Raw genomic sequence first — 24,686 nt, forward strand, 5'->3', positions numbered from 1 at the left:
GGCTTGGGGTCGTTGTAGTGAGTAAACATCGTGTCTACTTAGCTAGCCAGTGTCCAGGGGGAGGTGGTGCTAGCTGGCATGGTGTGGTAGTGGTGATGGAGGTATACCGTGGGGTTCCTGAGACCCAGGAGCACACAGCAGGCGCCTGCCTTTGTGGTTTCTCTTCAGGACCGTGAGTCATGGTGCGGCACATATGCAGTAGGTTCAGGATGTCTAGAGAACTTTCTTTTCTCTTCCACCCCCCCAGATGATTTCCTGGACTGGGGATTCCACAACCATCTTCATGGCTTATTCATCCTACTTTAGTCTAGGACACTCACACCCTTAGGTGTAGAGCGAGCTTGTGTTAGTTCAAGGGTGAAGGCGGTGTGATGCACCTTGTGTTCACAAGAAGTGGCTCTGCTGCCTGGAAGACACGGCAGGCTGACCTGTCCATGCTAATTATCTGTGAGCCCCTCAGTAAAGCCTTGCTTGTTGGAGGCTGTATGCGATCACATAGATTTTTGGCCATCAGAATTATTTCAAATCAACTGCATTTCCATTCTATTTACTACTGTGGACTTGCACCAGCATTTTAATCAGTGTTTTTTACAGGTCCTGGAATCACACATTGGAGCAGCTAGTGGCTCCCCTGTCTTGCACACACATATGCCAGGCATTCACATGTGCGCACATGAACACCACTGCACATTCTGTGTGGTGTTAGAAATTGTGCAAGAGACTAGAAGAGAGAGAGGCTCGTGGAGTGAGGGGACTGAGGGTCTCTGTGCCAAGAACCCACAGGGAGGGCCACATGTGAGCTGGACACAGATGCTGCATGAGAGCGTCCCGAGAGGACAGAAGGCTGAAAACCAAAGTCAGGAACCAGTAAGATCCCAGGGTGTGTCACTACAGTCACACGGACTCCAGTTGATTCCTCAAGTCTTTATTTTATCAAAGTTTAATTTCCAGTGCAATCATGAGGCTGTGCAGATAATAAATATGAATTACCACTTGGTAATGAATGAGTAATTTAGAGGGATTAAATGTATCTGTATTACTCAGGCTTCACTTATTCTAAAAAATAGTGAAATTGTAGTAGTCAGTTAATAATTCCTTCATGTTTTGTCCGTAATAAATTTGCCTTGTAATTTAACTTTCATACCACTAAGTGGATTTTTGCTTAGCTGCAACATAGGGCATTAGAAAAGATGAACAAAGTTTATTATGGTAGAGAATATGTAAAAATTTAACTTGTAGATTTATACAGATTGAAAAAATACCAATAATTGCATCGATGGTTCATTTAATTGCCACAGTAAATATAAAGCAAACACCTGGCATATTATCCACACCTGAGAATTCCAGGAGGCCCTGGAGGAAGACATCAGTCTAACTGCAAGTCCATTATTTCTTTTCCTCTGCAAAGGGAAGTGCTTGTGATTAGAAATGGCCGTGACAGCACGTGTCTTCCCACTCCTGGCTTTCCTGCCTACTGGCACCTCTTTTCCAGGGGTGGTGGTGTTAGAGAGCACTTCTGAACCCGGGTTTCTGGGAACATCATTAGTTCATGGCCCCTTCAGCCTTTCCATCACACACATCTGGATGTGTTTTGGGTGTGGTCTTTGAAATAATTCCAGGGCTTTAATACCAAAGGAAGGTTTCCTGTGCTTTCAAGTAGTCCTGGTGCTTCAGGGCAGGATGGGATTTATCCAGACATCAATTTTACATCATTTGACAGTATAAATAGTAATTTATACATAAAATGGTATATCCAGGCTGTTGCACAGTAATTTTCCTGAGAAATTTGGCAAATATTTGCTTCCATAAAGATGGATGGAGTCGCCAAGAGTCATCATCATAAAATTACTACAATCATATGAATATCACTGATGATTACATGACAAGAAAACCATAGAAAGTAAAAGCCATTTAGTGAATAGATAGGAAATTTTCTTTGAGGTATAGAAGAATGGCTCGCGTAGGAGGATAAAGCACTCAGGTTTTGTTTTGGTTTTATTTCCAAGAGTGGGATTAGGCAGCTCGCTGAGGTGACATGTTGCCTTATTAGGGCATTCATGTCTTAGGTTGCAGTAGTTGCAGCGCTTGGTACTTCTGCAGAAAGTAAGCACGTGGTTATAAGTAAGCTGCCCATGAATGCTACGTAGTCATTTGTAGGCCCCTCGAAACTGTATTTGTGTATGTGTTAAAATACAAAGATAAAATGAAGTTTTTGTTTTTGCTTCACTTATTGGAAACATTTATTCAAACATGGAAAACCATGGCTTTTATTTTGATGTAAAAACCATAACATTATGGGATAGGCCATTTAGATGAACTATCTTGATATAGCGCTTTTTACAATAAGGAGAGATATATACAGATTTATGCAAAAACAACTGCTTTCTGCTAATATCACTTTAAAAATTAATAAGCATAAATGTTTAGAATGAATTGCATGAATCTGCTATAGAATCATGTTTGTGAATAAAGTAATTAGATATAAAACGGACTTTGATAGTTGCTCCTAGGCCCCCTTCTGCTTTCCATGCCAAGCAGTGTATGTTAACATAATTAATTGATGGATATCAAAGCCAGGAGACTAGTTCATTCTTCTAAACAGCTGCTAGCACAGTAAACATACTGCAGCAGAAAAAGACTCCTTGCTTTCAAGAGGCAGGGAGGCCTGTATTGCTATCATAAACTCCCAGGCCTCAAGGCACTGACAAGTACTGTTAATTGACTTGCAGCTTTAATTAAGTTAATGATCCCAGAATTTGTTTCACAGTGGGGCGACCTGCAGACTATTCTACCAGGAGCATGTGAGAGTGATTCCGGCCGCTGCCTCTCTGGTCAGTTAGGTTGCCAGTGCTGTGATTTTAGTAGACAGACCTGTGCAGAGCAAGACAGAGTTTGCTGTTGATTTCTAATTGGGTAATAGTGCATGAATTCCAAACCTGAGAAATATGCATTTAGAGACCTTCTTTACATTATGAATAAAATTAGGACATACTTTTCTCAAAAGAAAAATGATCTTTTAATAACAATTTAAATTAAAACATTATGTGTTCAAATTGGGACTTTGAATCTAAATATCAAGTATGGCAAACTCTTTGAGATCATGAATTGTAAAATAAATTTTACTCATTATTGGGGAACTCAAAATAAGTTTTTGAATGGTAAATAATTTCCATACTCTAACACCAACAAATAAGACTATTTTTGAAACTCAGTAACAATTTTCTTTACTTAGCCCTGACAAACGAGTTTTGTTTTTGACAATTATCTTCTAGGAAAAAAAATTTAAAACTCTTTTAAATGTTAAATAAAAGGTTGAATTTGTTTTCCCTTGACAATTCCTATTTCTATTATATAATTGAAGAATCAGATTCCATTAAGAATTTGAGTGTTAAAAGGAATCCATTCTCAAAGCTAATCCATTCTCAAAGCTAATATTGTTTCTAATTTGTAACTTCTTTCATTATTTCTGAAGTCACTGCATATTTTTTAACACATAAGTAAGTCTTATTTATTTTAAGGTGTTTGTCCAGTTCTCTCTTTGAACTAACTTCAATAGCCTATAGTATATGTTTAAATCAAGCTCACATCTATATAATATCACATTGTAAGGGGTAAATAAGATAAATTACACACAAAACTACCTAAATTTATTTTGCTGTTATTTAAATTAAAATTTTAAGTGATAGTATTTCCAACAGAATTCAAAAAAGAGTCAAGCTCTCTGGGAGGTGCGGCTTGGGTTTTCATACCCTTGTTTTGGCGTAGGCGCACCCAAGCATCTGGCTACATGCCACGGCATACGGCCCTGAGGCTGCTCTCCTTGGGTTCCCACTTCCAGTCTTTAGGAGGTTAAGTTGGAAATTGTGAAATTCACTAATCCTTCGCCAGGACATGAAGGTCATATTGACTATACCATAAAGTACATGAATCTACGTACATTCTAGTTTTAACACCACTCTAGAAGAACTTCTGAGGAAAAGGAAAAAAATCAAAGGTGAAACTGTACTTATTCCAGTTGCATTTGTGAGAATTATATACGTTCTTACAGTGAAAATAAAAAATAAAAAACGAAGGAGTGGTTTTGCCTCTTCTGATGGCAAATTCATAGTAAAAAGTTTAATTGATAGGTCTTATATATTTTCTATTGGGCAACAATGGTGTTGTATTAAAAAAAAAAAGGTGCACATCTCTAAAATGGCCTGTGCATATCCAGCTGGACTACAGCAGAGGTGGGGGTTAGTTGTGAAACAGCCCCTTCCAGTGTGGAGTCACACGCAGACTATGGTAAAGTCGCCTGACTTGCCACTTTACTGTAGCACACAGCCGCAATGCTTAAAACCTAATTTGTGTGTCTCTAAATTAGCAACTCATTTATTTTTATGTTCTCTCCTTAGAATAGAAAAGGATCGAAATTTTTTTTTTTTTTAGCTCAGTGTTTTGCCTTGTAAGGAGGTTACCAATTTTATTTATAAAGGAAAAAATGTTGTGTTTATGATTCTGTGATGTACAGAAATGGGCTTAGTTAGCAGTGTCATGAGGTCTGACTCATGTGTAATTTCAGACCAGAACAACTGTGGCTACATAATCAAGCCACAAATGCAGAACAAAGTTAAACAAAAGCTTCGACTGTGTTTTCAGAGAAGCTGTTATGATGAAATGCATCATCTATGCTCAACATTAAGTCTAGATGTGCGGAGAAAATGCATGTATCTTCATGAGGAATACGTAATAAGCATTGATGAAATCATGTTTGGAAGTAGAAGATAGCTTTACAGAAGCCAACAGTGGTAACTGGATCCCTGTTAAATCAAGGACAATTAACCAAAAACTGTACAACCTCGCTAGTTTTTGGAATTGGGAAGCTAGAGATTATTCTAATGAATATGTTAACCTATGAAATAATTTAAAGTGATAGGACAATGGTATTAGAATACATTTAAGTTTATGTAAGAAGAAACAACAACAGAAACCTAATAGGACTTCTACTGTAAGTTTTTTTTCCAAGTGATAAAATATTCAATCACAGCTTGGTGAACCCTAAGTGTGGAAGCAGAGACCTGAACTTGTCTGTGTTGTGGTTTTACAACTTCTTAGGCAAGACCTGAGCTTCTTTGTCACTGTCACCTGTAAGCGTCCCTGGTTCTTTTGTGTGGATTGACCCCCCTCGCCCTTTGGAATGGAAACACCATATAAAACACTCCTCTGCTTTCTTCACTGGGATTTCTCCATCCACTGTCAGGCTTGGTCCATGAAAAGCACTCGGTCAATACCGATTGATTCCATTTAAGAGGATTTGTATGAGAAAGTCTTTGTACACTGAAGAACATGCTGCCCAGGTGTTATTGTTTCAGAAAAAAAAAAAAAGACAAAGTATAATATTAATAAGCATTGCAAAATGTGTTCGAGTTGTTTTCTTATTTTTCTACTTTACAAAAGGTCTGTATAAGTCAAGGGACATTACTTGAGAGTGGATAAGATTACTTCTTAACTTAACAAGCTAAATAAGCTTAATTCTTACCTTGGAAACATGTGAGTCAAGGAGATCTTCATAGTGAAAAGAAGACTAAGTTTCAACTCACCATCTGTAAAAGGTGAAAGACAAAGGGACATCTATAAAGAAAACAGATTCAGTGGCAGCATTTCTGAGTTCACTATATTCTTTTGCTTATTAAAAACAGATTTTTTTCCCCTAAGTTGAATATGTAAATTATTTTCTAAATATTATAATGTGCATCTTTACAATAAAACAGCTAAATAAGATTTTAAGTCCTCATCCCAGTTATCTCACCCCAAGTAAAATCTTCTAGTTTTTTCCTTCTAATTGTGGTTTCTCAGGATAGATTTTCATTTACAGTTATATTATAGTACTATTAATAGGTTCATGTGTCAGATTTTGTTTCTTAGGATAGGTTTTTACATAGAGTTATCTTAAAGTGCTGTTAATATATCCATGTGTAAGATTTTTTTCTTACTAAGTTTGGTCCATTTTAGGGAAAACGTGTGAATCTTCGGTCAACTACTGTGACTGCAGTCCCTGTTTTAACGGTGGCTCCTGCCAAAGTGGTGTGGATTCGTATTACTGCCATTGTCCTTTTGGTGAGTACGACATATCAGTTATCAGTCTATTTTAGCACAAAGTTTAGCAATTTAGTCTTACTGTGGTTATGAGTCATTAAGAGAACATTGTTTTGAACTGGTTATAGTAAACTAAAATCTTAAAGTTTTAACACACCTAAAGATTAATTGTGGAAATCCTTGAATTGGATATATTGCTTTCATGATTATTAGAAAAATAATCAACTCAAGATAATTGACCAATGCTGCCTCTGTACAACATTTCTTACATATATATGATGCCTTCCTGTTAGCCTAGAATTTATTAAGTAAGAAAATCTTTTAATGCTATTTGACATCATTCTTTATTTCAAAATTCTAAGAACAGTCAAACTTTTTTAAAAAAAGTTTGCATTAATTTAGTTAATTCTGTTAAAAGGATTTAGTAGCTAGAAATGTTGTCATCATGATAGACTTTTTGTAGATAATACTGTGTAATTAAAGAAAATTCAGACTAATGTATTCTCTTGTGGAAGAAAGTTGGTAAGGAGAGAGTCTTTGCACAGGTACGTACTTATTCATTTTAATGAAGGAATGGATTCCTTCCATGTCTCACCCTCGTGTTACCCAGCACTGGGCCAGCCCAGACTCTCAGAGCAGCTCTGGAGGAAGCCTTTGTTAATTTGGTTTATAAGGTTATGGTTATTTCATTTATTTAAAGGATACTTTGTCTTATAACATGAAATCCATCTCCAGATTATTCTCTTTTCTTATGTAAAAGACAAAAAGGGTATTTTTTAGTCTTTCCTTGTACATTTTACTATGTTAAATGGATGTGAGAAAAGAAGCTCAATTTATAGTAAATAAAACTACAGTTTCTAGTAACCAGTAAACTGTATTGTTACTCTTTTTCAAGTAATTCCATGAGTCTATCTACTTTCTTTTTGACCACGCGCAACATTAAAAGAATGACAAAGAGAAACAAAATATAAAAACTTAGTTGTGAGCCATGCATTTCACCAATGATTCTGAGACCCAGAAATCGAGTAACTGGCCTCAAAATCAGAGCAGTGAAACTGAGGTACAACTACCCCAGGGTGGCATCATGACTAGAACACAAATAATTCTTCTGGTCCAGTATGACATTCATTTATAAACTCCCTCTGAGGTTCTCACCAATGATACTTATGAACAGTAAAAGGGTATAGCGAGGTTAAAATAACCACAACTTTAGATCTCCTGAAAACTCCTTTCTTTCTTTCAATAGTCAATCTCTCTGTCTCTGTCTCTGTCTGTCTGTCTTGGATGCTGGGCTTTGAACGTGACCTCCTGTATGCTAGGTAAGCTCTCAGTGTCTTAACATCCCATATCATGCTCCTTTCTTTAAATAGCAACTGTCAGATTTCATGGTTTAACCTGTACTTTGTAATGAAGTTACAAGAAAAAGAAATTGAAGCGGAAAGGGGACAGTGGTTTTCAGTGACTGAACAGAGGTGTACTCACACTGAGGAACTCCTCTGCATTCCAATGTGGAGGAGCGAAGGTGAGGATCTGAGCCAGTTAGTTCCAAACAGGAACAAGTCTTTGCGGCAGGTCAGTGCATCACTGCCTGTGGGGAAGAAGTGCTGTGGGATCCAAAGGGACCTCAGCTCACCCAGCCAGGTCCCCAGGGAAGTAGAGACAGCACAAAATCAACTAAAATAGACGCCGATGACATGCAACTGGCAGTACAAATCTCCCTGTTCCTTCCAGTGGCACAAACAAACACATATTTAAATTTAGACATTGCCCACTGACAACATAAGCACTTACAAAAGAAAACAACAGGAAGAGAATAGAACCACCAATAAATAATTTGAGACTACAAAGAATGAATTCACAGGAGAAAAGTATTTTCCTTCTCAAAATCATACAGATAAAAATGGCAGCTGGCATGCCTCCTACAAGTCCCTGGAGGTGGCTCCACATGCCTCCTACAAAACATCGGGTAAAGTATGATTTTGAAGTTGGAAAAAAAATTGCACTGTTTACCTTCTCCTCAGGAAAAGATTTGCTGTTTGTATTTTTGAAGGTTTTTAAAAACTATTGTATTTATTTATTTTTTTGTTTCTATGCGGTGCTGAGGATCGAAACCAGTGCCTCACACATGCTAGGCAAGTGCTCCACCATTGAGCCACAATCCCAGCCCAAAAGTTTTTTTTTTTGTTTTTAAGATTCATATCTATATCTATATCTATATCTATTTATCTATCTATATATATATATTTACATTGTGTTTTAGGAAAAAGACAAAGTACTTCAGACTTTACCAAGACAACTTAGCCTGCATAATTATAACTTCTTAGAATTGCTTCATTATTATATATGTAACATATATTATTCAGCTGCACATATTCCATACATACATATGTAAGGTATACATACAATATCTCACATATTGTTTGCTCTTAAGAAATAATGTATTTATGCATAAAAAGTGTATATATTGCATATATACATATATATTTCTGTGTGTAAATATGCATGATATATCATTACTGAATGTCACATATATAAGTTATTCTAATAAGGGCTATTGTGTGTGTATATCCATATTAGAGTAATTTCCATTCTCTTGACCTTCATCTAGACTTATTTCATGGCATTCCACAAAAAACACAAATTTGAAGACCTCATTAAATTTTATTACCACGTTTTAAAGACAAAATTGTTACTTTTCTGAAGAAATATAAAACCAATGGAAAGAGAATCTATAAATATTTTCATGTTTGAAAATACAATATTAATTTGAATAAAAATGTAAAACATTTTTCCAGTACCTATATAATTTCTGCATATATTTGTATTCAAATTTAACTATACTTTTATGAAGTAATTAAAATTTAATCAGAAGAGACCTAGAAGAACACAGTGAAAACTTTTCCATAGTAATCTTTCTATTTCATTTGCTTGCTTTGTCCTTGGTCTTTGGCAACTTCAGTTACTCTTTCTGCATATAGAAATAATATATATGATATATATGATATAATAATATCTAAGTAATAAAAATAAACATTGCATAAATATAAACATCATTTATTGCATACATTGCATAAATATATAAGAATATAACAATTACTTATGATAAATATAATAAATTCACAATATATAAAATAAAATAATATGTATTACATATGACATATATCATTCCTATAATTCTCTTGCCTTTTTTCAGTTTCAGTTAAAGATTTAAAACAATAAATCATGTATACTTTCCACTTGTTTATAAGGCATATTATCTACTCTGGACAGATAAGGGCCACCAGTTTTTGTAGCAGCTCCAGGGCATTTTAACTTGAAGAATGTTGGATAGAAAATGTGATATAGTCAAAACAGCAAAACTAGACCAGTGGATCTGGCTTCAGGTTTTGCCTGTGTTTCCCATGGTCTGTCCCCTTAGGCAAGTTTTAAATACTCTGTAAAATAATGGCATTGGTTCCTTCAGGCTGAACAATTCCCTGATTCAAAATTGAATGCATTTATGGAGATATTAAGCCAAAATGAAGGAATAAAACCTTTGAACGTTCCTCAGAGTTATGATGTATTGGCCCAGATTAATTTTCCAATCGTTTGACACAGTCTACTAATATTTGTGGGAAAAGAATTTTGGCGTAGCCTTGTAACTTTAATAAAACTCTTTTTTCAAGTTGGAAAAAATACTGCACAAACAAATGGAAATACTGAATTTCAGAAAAAACAGAAAGTTATTTTAAAGTAGCATGCTGTAAATCATTCTCCAGAGGGTATGAAACACGGAAGAGATAAGAATGCAAGACAGTTATTTCCTTCCCTAGAAGCAGGGTTGCCCTTCCCTCACTTTGTGACCCTTAAAATACTCTAAGTATTGGAACCGAATTTTTGTTTTCAAGTCAAAATGAATGAGTGTATCATCCTCAATTTAATTGAAGTTGGTTTAAGAATTCAATACTGTGAAGGAAGTAACTTGGTTGCAAATTATAAATTATAAAGTAAAAGCTTATAAAGATCAACAAAATGCTTCTGAAAGCTTTCCCAGAAGGAATCTCTCTGGACATATTCCTTTGTTCGAAGTCCCTGAAATTTTACAAATGGGGAAACTTTGACATGTTCCCTAATGTGTCAAAGAGAAAACAATGTCACCAGCCTGTCATCTCAGTTATAGGCTTTAAAGATCATCACCTGTTCTGTTTCAAATTTAGCTTTTACTGTGTTCTTTCTACAGTAATAAAAAACAGTTTTTAAAGGCATGATTCATTATTATAACTCAAAATATTATAAACAAAATAATTTGATAAAATTTCACTGGAAGCTGTTACATTAATTTTTCAATTTTCCCACCCGCAGGTGTCTTTGGAAAACACTGTGAGTTGAACAGTTATGGATTTGAGGAATTATCGTACATGGAGTTTCCCAGCTTGGACCCCAATAACAACTATATTTATGTTAAATTTGCAACTATCAAAAGTCATGCCTTATTGCTGTACAACTATGACAACCAGACAGGGGACCGGGCTGAGTTTCTGGCCCTGGAGATCGCTGAAGAAAGGCTGAGATTCTCTTACAATCTTGGCAGTGGCTCATATAAACTCACCACCATGAAGAAGGTGTCAGACGGACACTTCCACACTGTGATCGCCCGGAGGGCAGGGATGGTAAGTGGCTTCACCTCACCTTAGCCTGGCTTTCTTGCTGCTAGATGGCCATTACATTAGACAGACGGTGTGGACCAGGGTGCAGTCGAATGACATCATGCTTACTAATTGTTTGACTACGTGAGCCACAGACGTGAAGAGGCTTGATAGTCCTCCTTTAATTCTGCTCAGGCTAACTCTCCCGCTGGCTCCAAAGCAATGAAAAGCAGAAAGTAAATCAGGAGCGCTCTGCAAAGCATGCCACCGATATTTCCATAGCGTCAGGGCTCTGCATAAAATAGCCACTTTTCTAAGTGTTCTTCCCCTAACTGGAAGTGACTGACAAGACATGACCCTTCCTGCTTACTTTAGTGCCGTACAATTCTTTATCATCCTTATCACACCAGCACCTAAACACACTGCTGTCCGTGAGGCATGTTGCTGAGTGAGGATGCAGCTTGTTTCCATATTTCATTTTTCTAAGGTATTTTCAGAATTACAATTCCACAATATTGAGGATCTCTATGTTGTATGATTGTCAATTTTATTACACAGCTCTCCTGATAATAGTGATGACATTTATTTAGGAATTCTGTTTATTGAACAAATAATTTATTGAACAAATATTTTATTTATAAATGCAAATGAATCATTTCTTTCCCTATTAATGTTGGAAAATATTTGATGTACTGCAATCAAGTGGGATTTATTTATCTTCCCAAGTATCTCTCTGTGGTTCCCCCCTTTTCCCATACTATCAAGTGTTCTGAATAAGTAAATGCTAACAAAACTATCCTAAAGTAGTTGTATACTTTAATTTCAAGTTTTTTTTTTAAACTTGCTTTTTCTAAGATTTATATTTTATCCTATGAAAGTAAATAGAATTGGGTAAATATTATCTATTGGGTAAATTATCTATTAAAATGAACAATTACTCAAAATAACAAAATGAGTATTCTTAAAACTTTTTGATGAAGAAACCTGGGATCTAAACAGCCATAGGTTTATTTCTGCACTCCATGACAAGGTGCAGCTCCATCTGACACAATGAATGACATGTGCATCTGACAAAAGAAATATTTTTGCAGCTGAGTTTGGATATACTTTGTCATATAGGAACGCATAAAAGCAACAGCCAGAGACAATGTAAAATATTTGTGTTGTTTTTGCTAGTTTTTCCTCTGATCCATAATTAATTTTAAAGGCAAAGTTTCTGTGCCTTCTGTAACTACCAGTTTCTTCAGGGCACACGTTAGCTGCTTTCCATCCTTGGTTATCACCACATCCGACTCAGTGACGGGGCTCCTACCAGGTTAGTGGGTGTGTGCTGTTTAAATAGAGGTGAGAAAACAGCAGAAGCATTGTGTGATTTTATAAGTCTTCATATTTATACATTGTCTTCTATCTCATTATTAATTTGCAATTAATAATCTCTAATGGCAACATTTTGCTAACATATTTGATTTATGTGATGTTTACTGAGTAAAATTACTGCAACATTATGAAAATGAGACCAAAACATAATAATAAAATGTAATAGAAAATTGTAATTTAGAGTAGTCATATTCTAACCCCTCCAAAATTAAAAGATCAATTCAAAAGTACTAATTTAGACCCCTGATCTGATAGTAACTCAAGGTGTTTATTTGAAGGGGATTGAGCAAAAATCAAAATCTGTTCTCTCTTTTTTTTTCTATTTTTGATAATGGGGATTGAATTCAGTGGTGCTTAACCATTAAGCCACACAGCCCTTTAATCTTTTATTTTGAGATGCTTAGAGCCTTGCTATATTACTGAGGCTGACCTTGAAGTTGTGATCCTTCTGTCTCAGTCTCCTGAGTCACTGGGATTACAGGCTTGCACCACTGGGCCAGTAAAATTTGTTCTTTAAAATTGGAATAATGGTAGGCCTACATTTCCCCATTATTATAGAGATCTGTAGGAATCACACATAAAATTCCAGTTCTCCTATACAAAGCAGGTGCTTACATCAGCACTCATGCTGAGTTGTTACCAGCACCGCCCCTGTGTAGACTTTGGAAATTAAAAATGTGAATGGAGAGTTTAGAGCTCTGTAATTCTGCACTAGGTCCTCGTCCTCAAGGAAGACCTCAGGGACGCGTCTGCAGAGGACCACCAGCGCTCTTGGTGGTGGGTAGAGCCAGCGGGATAGAGGCTCCCAGTGACAGCAGTTGAGAGGTTGGGCACAGGGAGTTGGGACTGACACTAGGGGTAGGGATGTCCTAAAACTTCCCTAAGGAGGAACAGCAGGGGATCCCCTCACCTGACTTTCCAGTCAAATGCAAGATAGCCGTATTTTTTTAGACGTTCTCAAGCAGATTGGTGTGTGGCACACACAATGTCACCTGACAACCTCCAAGTTCCCTTTGAATGCCAAGACTGTGTGCTTCTGTGAAACAAGGACCTGGGCGTGAGAGGGATGTCCCTGAGCCGTGTGCCAGAAGGGGTGCAGAAGGGACTCTCCCAGCGCACGTTGGTATGCGGTGACAGAATAATAGCAAATGAGAAAAAAACTGCTCCTGACATTTGTAATTCAGTCGCAGGAAAAATGTCTCCCTGCTTCAAAAAAACATCTAGGGAAGGCCCCTGCTGGGTTCTGAGTTGGTTATTTTCTACAGTTGAAAATGATTTTTTGTGGAAAGCTGGCAAAATCATTAGCCTCTCAGCTTTTAATCATGACATAGTCGGGAGAGAAGCGTCTCAGTTTACAGTGGTGCTGGGGCAGAAACTCAACAGTATGAGGAAGGACATTCAGCTCTCAAGATTAAATTGCACTAGCGATTATTCAAATAAATCATCCCCTGGCTGACTCTTTCTTTGAGTTGTATCACCAAGATTGTAGACAATAGGAAATTGAGGCTGCTTATAAAGAGTGCCTGGTGCACAGTGCCATGGGTACAGCTTGGTTTTCTGGTGTAGGCATTCCTGGGGGTCTGTGTGAGCATACCCGCGGGCCCTGGCTCAGGGACCCCAGGACGGACACTTGGCACAGCGTCTACAGAGAGATGATGACTCAACCAGAAGCAGCCTACGTTGTGTCATGAGAACCTAATGCTGCTTCTGAGATTGCATGTCACTTAGTTTCAGAGATAATGTGAAAGAAGCAGGACCTACTAACAAAGTAAACCAAGCGGGGCCTGCGTGTCTTGTCAGAATTGCCAGGGGATGTGTTTCCTTGAGAATGATAGTGTTTGTCATCATTTACTTGAGAAAGTAGCAGTAAAAAATTCACGTGGCCTATAAGTTTGCGGTGCTTAGAATAAACTGATAGAAATATTTAAAAATTGTTAATGCACAATCATCATGAATTGGCCCAATGCAGTTTCTGGAATATGAGATACTTAAAACAGACTTTTATAAATCCCCCATCCCAATACACATTTTATAGACAGTTCCAAAAAGTCATGAGCAATGCTGATAGAAGTGGGCTGTTACAGCAATGGACGATTCCATGAATAATGAAAGAAAGCAGGCTGATTCTGGAAGGCAGAGATCTTGCTACCTGGCCCTTGCAGCTGGCTGAAGGGCAGCGGGCTGGACCTGCCCCCCGGGTGGGGGGGGCACTTCCTGCCTTACTTTGTTCATACTACAATTAAACTCAAGCGATGGACATTCTTGTAAACTGATGGTTGCACAGTATGTGTTTCCCTTATATAAATGTAGCAAAGTTGAATTAACCTTGCTCTGTGGCATCTAAGTTGTTAGAACCATGTTCTCTGCTTGGGGAGAATTTACCATCCTCCTGTGCTTCTGGGTCACACCTCTTCCTTAATAGTCTGTGTTCCACCAACAGAGAGTTGTGGTCTCAAGGGGTCAGCATCCCGTAGGATGCAACAATGACCAGTGTGTGATTGAGATATTGCTGGGGCGTTTCTACAGTCTAGCAGTATATAGCAGTGCATCCATTTGTACATTGATGTGCTCTGGTGGGTTATTAACATAATAATCTTAACATGTGTGAGAACACTTACTTGATGTTTTTACTTTATTTCAAACTTCCACTGCAATACGAATATTAACATTTTCACAGATTGCTAGTATAGTGTTTATACTGTACCTTCAATATTTTTTTATAAATCTGGCTGAAATATTACAATAAGACTTTGGAAAATTGAAAGTCGAATGTTTTTTCCTTTGTTAGAATAGCTCCATAGTAGAATAAATGTTTATGAAGATTATAATTCCAGCAAATGATTCAGAACTATTGTGTGCTATTCTAAGGAAGACTGATGATTCATGACATTTTATTTTTTCATCTATAAAATGAGGAAGCAGGAGAGAAATTTTCAAAGCACCCTGCTACCTCTTGTATGTAAAGATACAATTTTGGTTTTAAAGATATCAAAGAAATATGTGCCATAATTGAGTATTTGTAGTAAGTTCTATGATTTGTCATGTCTCATTTCACACCAGATCACAGTGTCCTCACAGGGTCAGAATCACATCTGCAGAGATGCATCCTGGGTGGGCTGACTGGGAGGTTCCCAGGGACAGGAGCTCCACAGTGACGTTTCCTACTCTTGCTTTGCAGGCAGCATCCTTGACTGTGGACTCCTGTTCAGAGAACCAAGAACCAGGATACTGCACTGTCAGTAATGTGGCGGTTTCAGATGACTGGTAAGCAAAATGAGTAGTATGATCTTTATTATTACATGGTGTTTCGAATATGCAGATTTAAAAAATCATTATATTGTTTAAAAAATTACATAAAAGTTTAAGATAATTTACTCCCCTGGTAGAGATTCTCATGGCATGAAATAAAAAGTTCATGATCAATGGCATTTTGTGTTATGGTTGTTTCAAAGGCCTTCACAGAGATGAGGATAAAAAAAAGAAAAGAGAGTTTAGTGCAGTCAGTAGTTGAAAAGTTCATGAAGGAGTTGCAGGTGACTGGAGACCTGCAGGAAGAGAAGGCCAGGCAGCCTGACTCTGACTCGTTCTCTGAAGGGGTCTGTCATGGTTACGACGTGCTTTGAGAGCATCGAACAGGGAAACGCAGAACTAGCCTATCACAAGTGTGATCGAGTTTACTAGGAACAGAGAAAACACACCATTGGGTTGCACCAGCCAGCTCGCTGGCAGACCTGTCTCCAGAGAAAGAACCAGGGAGCTGATCCCCGCGGTGGGCTTGCCGCTGCTTTTCCCACATTTTGCCTTCTTGGCCACCTCTTGCTGACTCAGCATTGTTACATAAGGCAAATGTGACTGATTTAAAGTGTAATATTCACAAGTTTTATTATGTTTTATATCTTGAAAAGCAAACAACCCTTCAGGTATCTGGGGGAACTGTGCCAGCTGTAATGTTTTCCACCCATCTTTACCACACTATAATATATGCAAGAAAAAGTTATATTCACTGCCCCCCCCCCAATTAAACATTTTGCTGAATTCTCTCATGTTTGTACTCATATCCTTATCTTGCCTTTCTTATTCAGGACTCTTGATGTTCAGCCAAACCGAGTCACAGTCGGAGGTATCAGATCGCTGGAACCCATCCTGCAGAGGAGAGGACACGTGGAAAGCCATGATTTTGTGGGATGTATAATGGAGTTTGCGGTCAATGGGAGGCCTCTGGAACCCAGCCAAGCTCTGGCCGCCCAGGGCATTCTGGATCAGTAAGGATTCTTTCTTATAATTTTAGAGAAAAATGCAGAAGAATATGCTAAGTGGACATCCAAAGATGAAATTATTGTGCCCAAATCCCTAAAAATACCACATTTTATGTTTTAAGTGTTTATTTATAGCTGAGAAACTTTATTTGGCATAAAGTATGCTAGCTAATTAGATAATTTTTGCTTTCTGAAGTCCAAGAAAACTATCTGTGTGTGCATGCATGTGTTCACCTTTCCTGACAGTCAGGAAGATCAAAGGCACTAAGTGGATGAATCATTATATGGAAAGGAACCTGGCATATTGTCATATGTCTATGTTAGCTATCGTGTTCATGAACACTTTGTTTGAAATTAGTTTTACTAATAGACAGACATATTTGTACTCCAAAACCTTGATGCAGTTTGAACAGCTAATTTTTTTGGTAATTCAAGTTGAACCCAGGGACACCTAACCACTGAGCCACATCCCTAGCTCTTTTGTAAAAGTTTGAGATAGGGTGTCCCTAGGTTGTCAGCTGAGGCTGGCTTCAAAGTTGTGATCCTCCTGCCTCAACCTCACCAGCCACTGGGATTTAAGGTGTGCCCAGTTTAAGAGATCAAACTTAAATAATTGTAAACTCTAAGATTTTTTTAAAGATTTGATTATATATTAGGCTTCCAGCAATGACTTAGGAACTACAGAAATTACATATTTTATTTTAAAAATTATTCTTGCTTACTTTGAAAATTTGGAAATTTCAGGAAAAAAATGTAAAGAAAAAAATAAAAATTAATAATCTATAACCCATCCACCCAGGAACAAATACCCTTAGGTTATTATCATGTTCATCCTGCCTAGTATCCCATAATATGAATGTACTCTATTTTAACTACTGTTGTATACCATAGTTGTTTTCATTTTTGCCAATATATTAATAACCCTGTGATCAACATATTTTCACAAAAAATCTTTGCTGACATTATTTTCCTTGGATAAGATCTCTGGAAATAAAAATCATAAAGACGGAGCTATGGATAACTTCTAATGTTTCTAACTTAAGGTTTTAGGCAATAGGCATTTGTATTTTTTCTATATTTTTCTTGTTTAGCTACAAAGTAGCATTATCCCAATATTATTATTGATAAATGGTACCTACAGGGCTGAGATTTCATACCACCAGTAATAGTGTGGTGTACCTCCTTCTATATGTTTCCCCAAGTTCAACAAACACATTTGTAAATATCAATTTTTTTCTCTTGAATATATGCTTTTAAGTCAAACCTGCTCAGCCAAAGCTTCCCCACCTCCTTGGCCACCTCTCCTCCTGTCTACTTCACTTTTGACCTACCACTAGCCACAGTGACATTCTTAGAACAAATCAGTTCCTCTTGCCACTCTGCTCTAAACCCGGCCCTAGTGCCACGTCTCATGGGATGACAGTGAGGAGTCCTCGCCCTGGCTTACATGTCCTCCATGACCTGGCCTTCCTTCCTTCCTGAGAGCACGGCCTCTTGCTCACTGTGCTGCAGCCAGACGGTCCCCTGGGTGATGGGTCCACCTTCACGTTGCCGTCTCCTCTGCCAGGAATGATTGTCTCACCCTTGCTGCCTTTGTCCAGCGTTTAGAGAAGATGAACCTGCCCCTCACTGTCCAGTTCAGAGATCCAGGAAACCCCAAACTTCTCATACTTACTCCACTTATTCCACTGTCTTACTTATTCCACTGAACTTACCTCTAACAAGCTACATGTTTAGTTAATGTTTTCTTTATTGTCTCTTTCTCCCAAAGAAAAGAATAGTATTTCATGAATGCCTGGATTTGTTTTCATCACCCACCTCCATGCTTACACCAAAGCTTGGCATTATCAATAGGCATCCGATAATCCTTAATTGCCTTAGTAGCTTGGTGGAGGAATGTGGAATGGAATCTAGATGTGGCAGCTGTAAACGTCTTAGCCCAAGTTTTATGTGACCAACATGTCTTACCTGAATATGCACTGATTTAAATAATAAATTGTCACCCCTTCTGTTGATGTATATTATTTTTGTTTGATCATCTCTTTTCCTATAAGATGGATGTTGTGTCACATGATGACTTCTAATTTGATTAGCTGATAACGTCTTGTAACCTGAGCTTCACATGATTGCTTGGAATTAAACAGGTGGATAAAAGAGTATATCTGTGTTTAGCACACTCCCTCCCACCCTGCTTGCTGGATGGCTCTCTGCTATGTGTGTTTAGCACACTCCCTCCCGCCCTGCTTGCTGGATGGCTCTCTGCTATGTGTGTTTAGCACACTTCCTCCCGCCCTGCTTGCTTGACGGCTCTCTGCTATGATTATATTTTAGATGCCCCCGACTGGAAGGCGCTTGTACTCGAAACCCCTGCCAACATGGTGGCACGTGTATGGATTTCTGGTCATGGCAGCAATGTCACTGCAAAGAAGGACTGACCGGAAAATACTGTGAAAAATGTATGTAAATGGGTCCATCTTCCACTGGAAAGTAAATAATCATGATAAGTATAAATGCATGCACCTGAAAGACATATTTGAATTTTTTTAATTATGTTTTCATTCCAAATATTTAAAATAGTAAATATGTAATAACTGGCAAAAGATAATGATATTCTTAATTAAGATTCTTTAAGCATAGAAGGGTGGCCTCCTTTCAAGGAGTTACTCACTAATTAAATCTTTAGCTTTCATTTTACAAATATATTTTATTGAGTTATTTTTGTGGTACCTGAAAGAATGCTAGGCAACTTAAAAGGTCAGTTGCTATATTCAAGCTGTAATTTAATATCATGCACCATTAGGGAATATTTCTTTGGTTGATTTTTTGTGCTTAGTAGAAAAATATACACAGTAAATCCTGCAAACACTGCTAAAAACACAATACAGTAGCAACATAATGTATTACAATGAAGGTGAGACTTTCAATGTGCAATCAGTTGGAATTGGTTTTGACTATTACTTTCTGAATTCTTCATTAGCTACTTGTCTTTTACTCCTTGGTTTTATTTTTAGTAAGACATGACTGATAATCAAACCATCATTAGAAAATGTTTTTCTATAATTTCAAGATGTATATTCCACTAGTTCCCTCTAATGGGACCTCTTTTAGAAGAATTACTTTATTTTCAAATACGTGGTTACTACTTAATTCAACTGCAGGCATCTGATTACTTTTTAAAGACTCATTTTATTTTATTATAATATGAGACGGAATAGAAATGAATGATAAAATTTAAGATATTGTATCTAAAAGATCTTAGTAGCAGACAATATAATGGTATGCAATTACTTCAGATATATTAAAAGCACAGAAAAAATATGTTGTCACATGACATTTCTTAACATAAGTGAGCATCTAGGAAGTAGAAATCTAATAAACCTGGAGTATGAAATGAGCCATTGGCTTGAAAAATGCGAGTCTCATTGTCTTAAATCTGTATAGGATTCACAGATAATAAGTTTTACCTTTTGAAAGTATATCATCCAGTGCTGAGATACCTTTGTCCCATTTCTGTTTTTTTCTTCAGTTTTGTCATTGGTTTAAACTTCCATAGTTCTGGACTATGAACGTTTTAGCACATTATTATAAATTTTAATTATATATGATTATACATCATGATAAATTAAACTATACACAATTACTGAAAATACAGTGTCTCAATTATAAGTATTTGAGTGTACACTTCTTTAACTAAATTTCCAAAGATCAGTCAAAGACTAAAAGTCACTATAACTAGTAAACATATTCACTTATGAATTTTGGATTTACAGTGAAATTGATTAAAAACAAAATTTTCAAGTGCATATTTTCAACAGGTGGCTGAGTCTTCAAATTTTCATGATTTGTATTATGAGGCAAGCATTTTGGTGAATATTTCCCAAATGATTAATAACTGTAATAAATCGTTTTATGTGTCATGGTTCTGAAATGGATTTAAGCATTTGAAATAAATTCATGTAACAATTCACAAATGGAAATTGTTTTTTTCCACAATAAGATTAGGGCCATTAATTCCCCAAACTCTATCTTCTTTGTCCTTTTTATTTGACTTCTGTCACTATAGAAAATGTGCTGAGATGTGCCTGAGGGGGTACTCACTTCTCCCTTTCCTCCCTGGCTTCCAGCTGTCACCCCGGACACTGCCCTGTCACTGGAAGGCAAGGGACGCCTGGACTACCACGTGAGCCAGAACGAGAAGCGGGAGTACTTGTTAAGACAGAGTATCCGTGGCGCCCCTCTGGAGCCTTTTGGTGTGAGCAGCCTGGAAGTCAAGTTCAGGACAAGAAGTGAGAATGGTGTCTTACTCCACATCCAGGAAAGCAGCAACTACACCACCGTGAAGGTGAGACAGCCATGGCCACTCCTGAGGAGACCATCTGCTGCCCCTTTTAGTCACTTCTCCCTCCATGTCTGTCCCCTCCTTTACAACCCGGTGGAGTTCTGACCAATACTGTGCACCTGTCCAGTACCATCTATCTTCACTATTGCCCAGGCACTGGCTGGAGGAGCAGAAGGCTGAATGGGCTGGTTTCTGACACTCTGTCTCGATTTCTAGGGGACCACTGCCAGGTGGGCAGCACAGACAGAATTCATTGCAATCTATTTTGTCAGGTAAAAAGAAAATGGGTATTGCTTCCCCCCTACTTTTAAGCCAAGCAAAACAAAAAGATAATGTCTTTGAAATGGAAAAGCAATATTCTCCAAGAATTATTTTAATTATTGATAGGTATATGTTATTTGATAAGATTAGCATGCAGATGAACATTTGGAAATGATCCGACTTTATTTTGGGCTATATATTCAATCACCATCCAGTTAAATGTTGTGAGATTAAGTACATTTGGATGTATTCTAAGGGAAATTTCACCTGATCTCTGCAATCGTTTTAAATACTCTTTAAAAATTATATTTCATGGGAACAATAAATGGACTTATCATTAGCCTTTTACACATTTTTTTCTAATCTTTAAATAAGAGGCTTACCTGGGGAATAACTTCGTGACACATGCTTTTCCCACCAGCTCTGATCTTTCTAAATTCCTGAAATGGTTATTTTGCTTTCTTTCCCACAAGTAAGTCATCACCATGTTGACCATCAGTTTTTCAGTTTAGTTTTTTATAATTGCTTTCCATTAAAATCATTTTGTGTATTACAATTCTGCTGATAATTTTTATATGAATTCTAGTGAATTCTCAAGGAAACAAGACCACACTTGCTGAATTCACCTACAAATCAATATTTTGAAATTGACTAAAAATTCATAAATAAAAGAAAAATACATAGAAAATGATCAGAAATTATTTTATTTAATTTACACATAATACAAAAATTAGATAGAATTTTCTAAATTTTAGACTTTTTAGCCTCAAAATTTCTCAACTAAGCCAACCTTGGTTATTGGGTTGCTTGTACATATCTTCAGTAAGTTGTGCAAAAACAAATCTTTCAAATTCTCAAACTATAGTTCCTTAATTGTTGCCAAACAGGGTGATTTTGCCTCCCCAGGGAACATTTTGCATTGCCTGTAGCACTGGTGACTGTCACAGTTGCGGGGTGGAATTGTTGTTGGCATCTGCTAGGTAGAGGTCCTGAATGCTGCCAAACTTGCTGTGAGGCACACAGCACCCTGCAAAGACCCATTAGGTCGAAGGCGTCAGCCCTGCTGAGCTGGGGACACTCTGCCCTAATTCCATGCAGGAGAACATCCTCAGGTTAAAACGTCACCCTCATTGTTGAAACAAAGGTCCCAGTTCCAGATTAATAAAACAATTACAAACAGGAGCCACAAGTCATTGACAATACTATAATTTGGTGTTTACAAGTTTCACTGGAAAGTGCATTAGAAGCAAAGAAAGTAGCGGAAGAAGTAGACCCTCATCATCTACGAGAAACATCTTTGTTTTGAGAGGCTTTGACACTGAAGTCTGTGTTATCTGTAGGCTGCTTCCAAATCCTCGTGCCATGTAAATGACATAGGAAGTATTTCTGTACGCCCTCTCTTTAAGCCAAGGAGTTCAGTCAAATTGCAATGTGCTTGGAGGAAGCAGAGGCAGAATTTGTCTTCCTTAAGGAACAAGCGGAATGTCAGGATCCATTTCTGTCACTGTAAATTCTTGCATATGTAGTAGGACTGCAGTTTCTCCAGATTTTGTTACGCTGGTAGCAAATACTTAGAGATTTTCTTTTCTTGAAGAAAAAGTGACTGCTAATGAGTAGTCATGACTAATTCAAGCCCACATATGCATTTTTGATATGAAAATTTTGAAAAATCAACTTTCCAGATTTTAAGGGGCTCAGCAGATAAATATACAAGAATATACAAGATGCGGAGGGGGGAGGCCAGAAATAAGAAATTAAATGGATTGTTAGAAAGTGGCTATTTTAACAAGCCAGCTACTCAGATAGCAGTAGTTACGTCCCCTTGAAGGCTGGGAAACTGGTTAGAATGAGTGTTACTTCTCGGCTAGCTCATCAGGGTCTCCTGGCCTGCCTCTTTCCTTATTTCGATGTGCTTTCTGACCAGCACTTTTGCTTTCTTGCTTTCCATGTCCTCAACCATCTTCCCCCCTCCCCACACACACATGAAGAGGCGAAAATGAGGACGAGTGTTGGGGAGGTAGGATTCTGTACGGGTAGCCATGGGAGGGTGTCAGAGATAGCTGTGTGAGGGGAGAGAGGATGCAGAAGTGACAGGGTCTGTTCCCATAAATTAGGAAGAGAAAATTTCAGAGAGAAAGGCTGAAGTAGTGCATCTTTGGGTATCCTATTTAAAGCATTTCACAAACCTCCCCTCATTCACCTCGTATCAGGTAGCTCCGTATTTGGAATTCTGTGTTATTAGTCTGGTGTTCATTTTTATTTCTGCTCCAAATCTGTTCTATTGTTTTGCTTTATTGGTTTCGGTAAAGGTAGATATAGTGTAGATAATTAGAATAAAGGATTCAAAGTTCTATATATTAAAAAATTAATAAATAAAGGAGCAAAATGTATATAGATAAATAACCAAGAAAAAGCTTAGCATGCTTTTTTAAAGTTAGGAAGGACATAAGTGTTAGGTGGAGTCTTACTGGGGAGAAGGAAAACATTAAGAGTGTGTTCATCAGTGACCAAAATACCTAAGGAGAACAACTTAGAGAAGGAAAAGTTTGATTTGGCTCAGGGTTTCGGAGGTCTCAGTCCATGCTGGCAGACTCCAGTGCCCTGGGCTTGCAGTGAAAAACAACATCATGGCGGAAGGGCACAGTGGAAGAAAGCTCTCAGCTTAGGGCAGCCAGGAGGCAGACATAATGAAGGGGCCAGGGAAAGGATTAACCCTTCCAGGGCACACTTCCAGTGACCCACTTCCTCCAGCCATTCCTACCTGTCTACAGTTACCACCCTCTAGTCCATTAATATTACTAATCCATGAAATAGATTAATCTACTGATAAGGTCAGAGTTCTTCATAACCTCTGAACATGGCTGCAGACCCTAACACATGAGCTTTTGTGGGGGGCATTTTAGATCCAATTGGTAACATTAAGGATGTTATAGTGGGATCTTACATTCCTACATCCCACTCCTATTCTGTGGCATATTCCAAGGGATTCTTCATCGGAATTCCATCGACTAAGAGGATGGCATGGTGAGATCAAGTGTGGGACACCCACAGAGCTGGCAGGAGGCCCTTTCCCAGGCTCCTTACAAGGCCTCTAACTTACTAAAATGGCTTTGCTGTTTCCATCACATCATGAATTGTTGCCCATTTATGAAATGTTATTGTCATTTAACTAGATTTTTTTTCCATTCTGAGTTTGGTACTGAAATGTATTTTTATCTGGAAAGATTGGTTTAATGAAGTATCACTCCACAAGTAATGTATGTAAATGGAGTACACGGGTTTTCCATGGAGTACAAATGAACTGATGTTAAGTCTACCAGATGTGTTTGTTGCTTGTGGAGATGGTGTTTGAGCTGAGTGACAAGCTGATCCATCCCCCTGTTCCCCTCATGGGCAGTGGGACCCCCCTGCACCCTCTGCCAGGGTGCCAGCTCTGCCTGGCTGTCCCAAAGAGACAGTGCCTCTGAACCCAGTGTCCATCTCGCCTCATAAAGTGTCCTCTCTAGTGCTGGACACATGGTAGCTGGAAACTGAGTGGAGCACGCTGTTATCCAAGACTCTGCTGGGCGAAGCAAAGGAAACCCAATCCCCTTAGATAGATGGAACAGACAGCCAAAGGGAAGCCTTGCCCAGACACCTCGTTAGTCAGAGTCCACCCTTTATGTTTTTTTGTCTCAAGAAATGATATAAATAATAGGCATCATTTTTTCCTAAAATTCCAGTATGTAATAGATGAGAGGTAAAACAATTTTT

The 24,686-nt window shown here is 37.9% G+C and overlaps 1 protein-coding gene and 1 long non-coding RNA gene across 3 annotated transcripts in view; one reads left to right on the forward strand and one right to left on the reverse strand.

Moving 5' to 3' along the window:
- The window catches only part of FAT4 (FAT atypical cadherin 4), a 160,816-nt gene that overhangs the window by 130,506 nt on the left and 5,624 nt on the right, over positions 1–24,686 (forward strand). Inside the window, exons 10-15 of the mRNA XM_079153527.1 lie at positions 5,992–6,096; positions 10,417–10,724; positions 15,256–15,341; positions 16,160–16,339; positions 18,665–18,789; positions 20,458–20,675. Coding sequence (XP_079009653.1) covers positions 5,992–6,096; positions 10,417–10,724; positions 15,256–15,341; positions 16,160–16,339; positions 18,665–18,789; positions 20,458–20,675 — 1,022 coding nt within the window. The remainder of the gene's footprint in view (positions 1–5,991; positions 6,097–10,416; positions 10,725–15,255; positions 15,342–16,159; positions 16,340–18,664; positions 18,790–20,457; positions 20,676–24,686) is intronic.
- LOC306669517 lies at positions 905–8,226 on the reverse strand. 2 transcript variants are annotated; one of them, XR_013766139.1, is made up of 3 exons: positions 7,558–8,226; positions 5,519–5,582; positions 905–2,871 (listed from the first exon to the last, which is right to left on the reverse strand). It is a non-coding gene; the product is annotated as an uncharacterized lncRNA (long non-coding RNA). The 2 variants fall into 2 exon arrangements; XR_013766140.1 differs by having other exon boundaries at positions 905–5,328.

Source organism: Sciurus vulgaris, assembly GCF_902686455.1.
Source record: "Sciurus vulgaris genome assembly, chromosome: 9".
NCBI classification, from domain to species: Eukaryota; Metazoa; Chordata; class Mammalia; order Rodentia; family Sciuridae; genus Sciurus; species Sciurus vulgaris.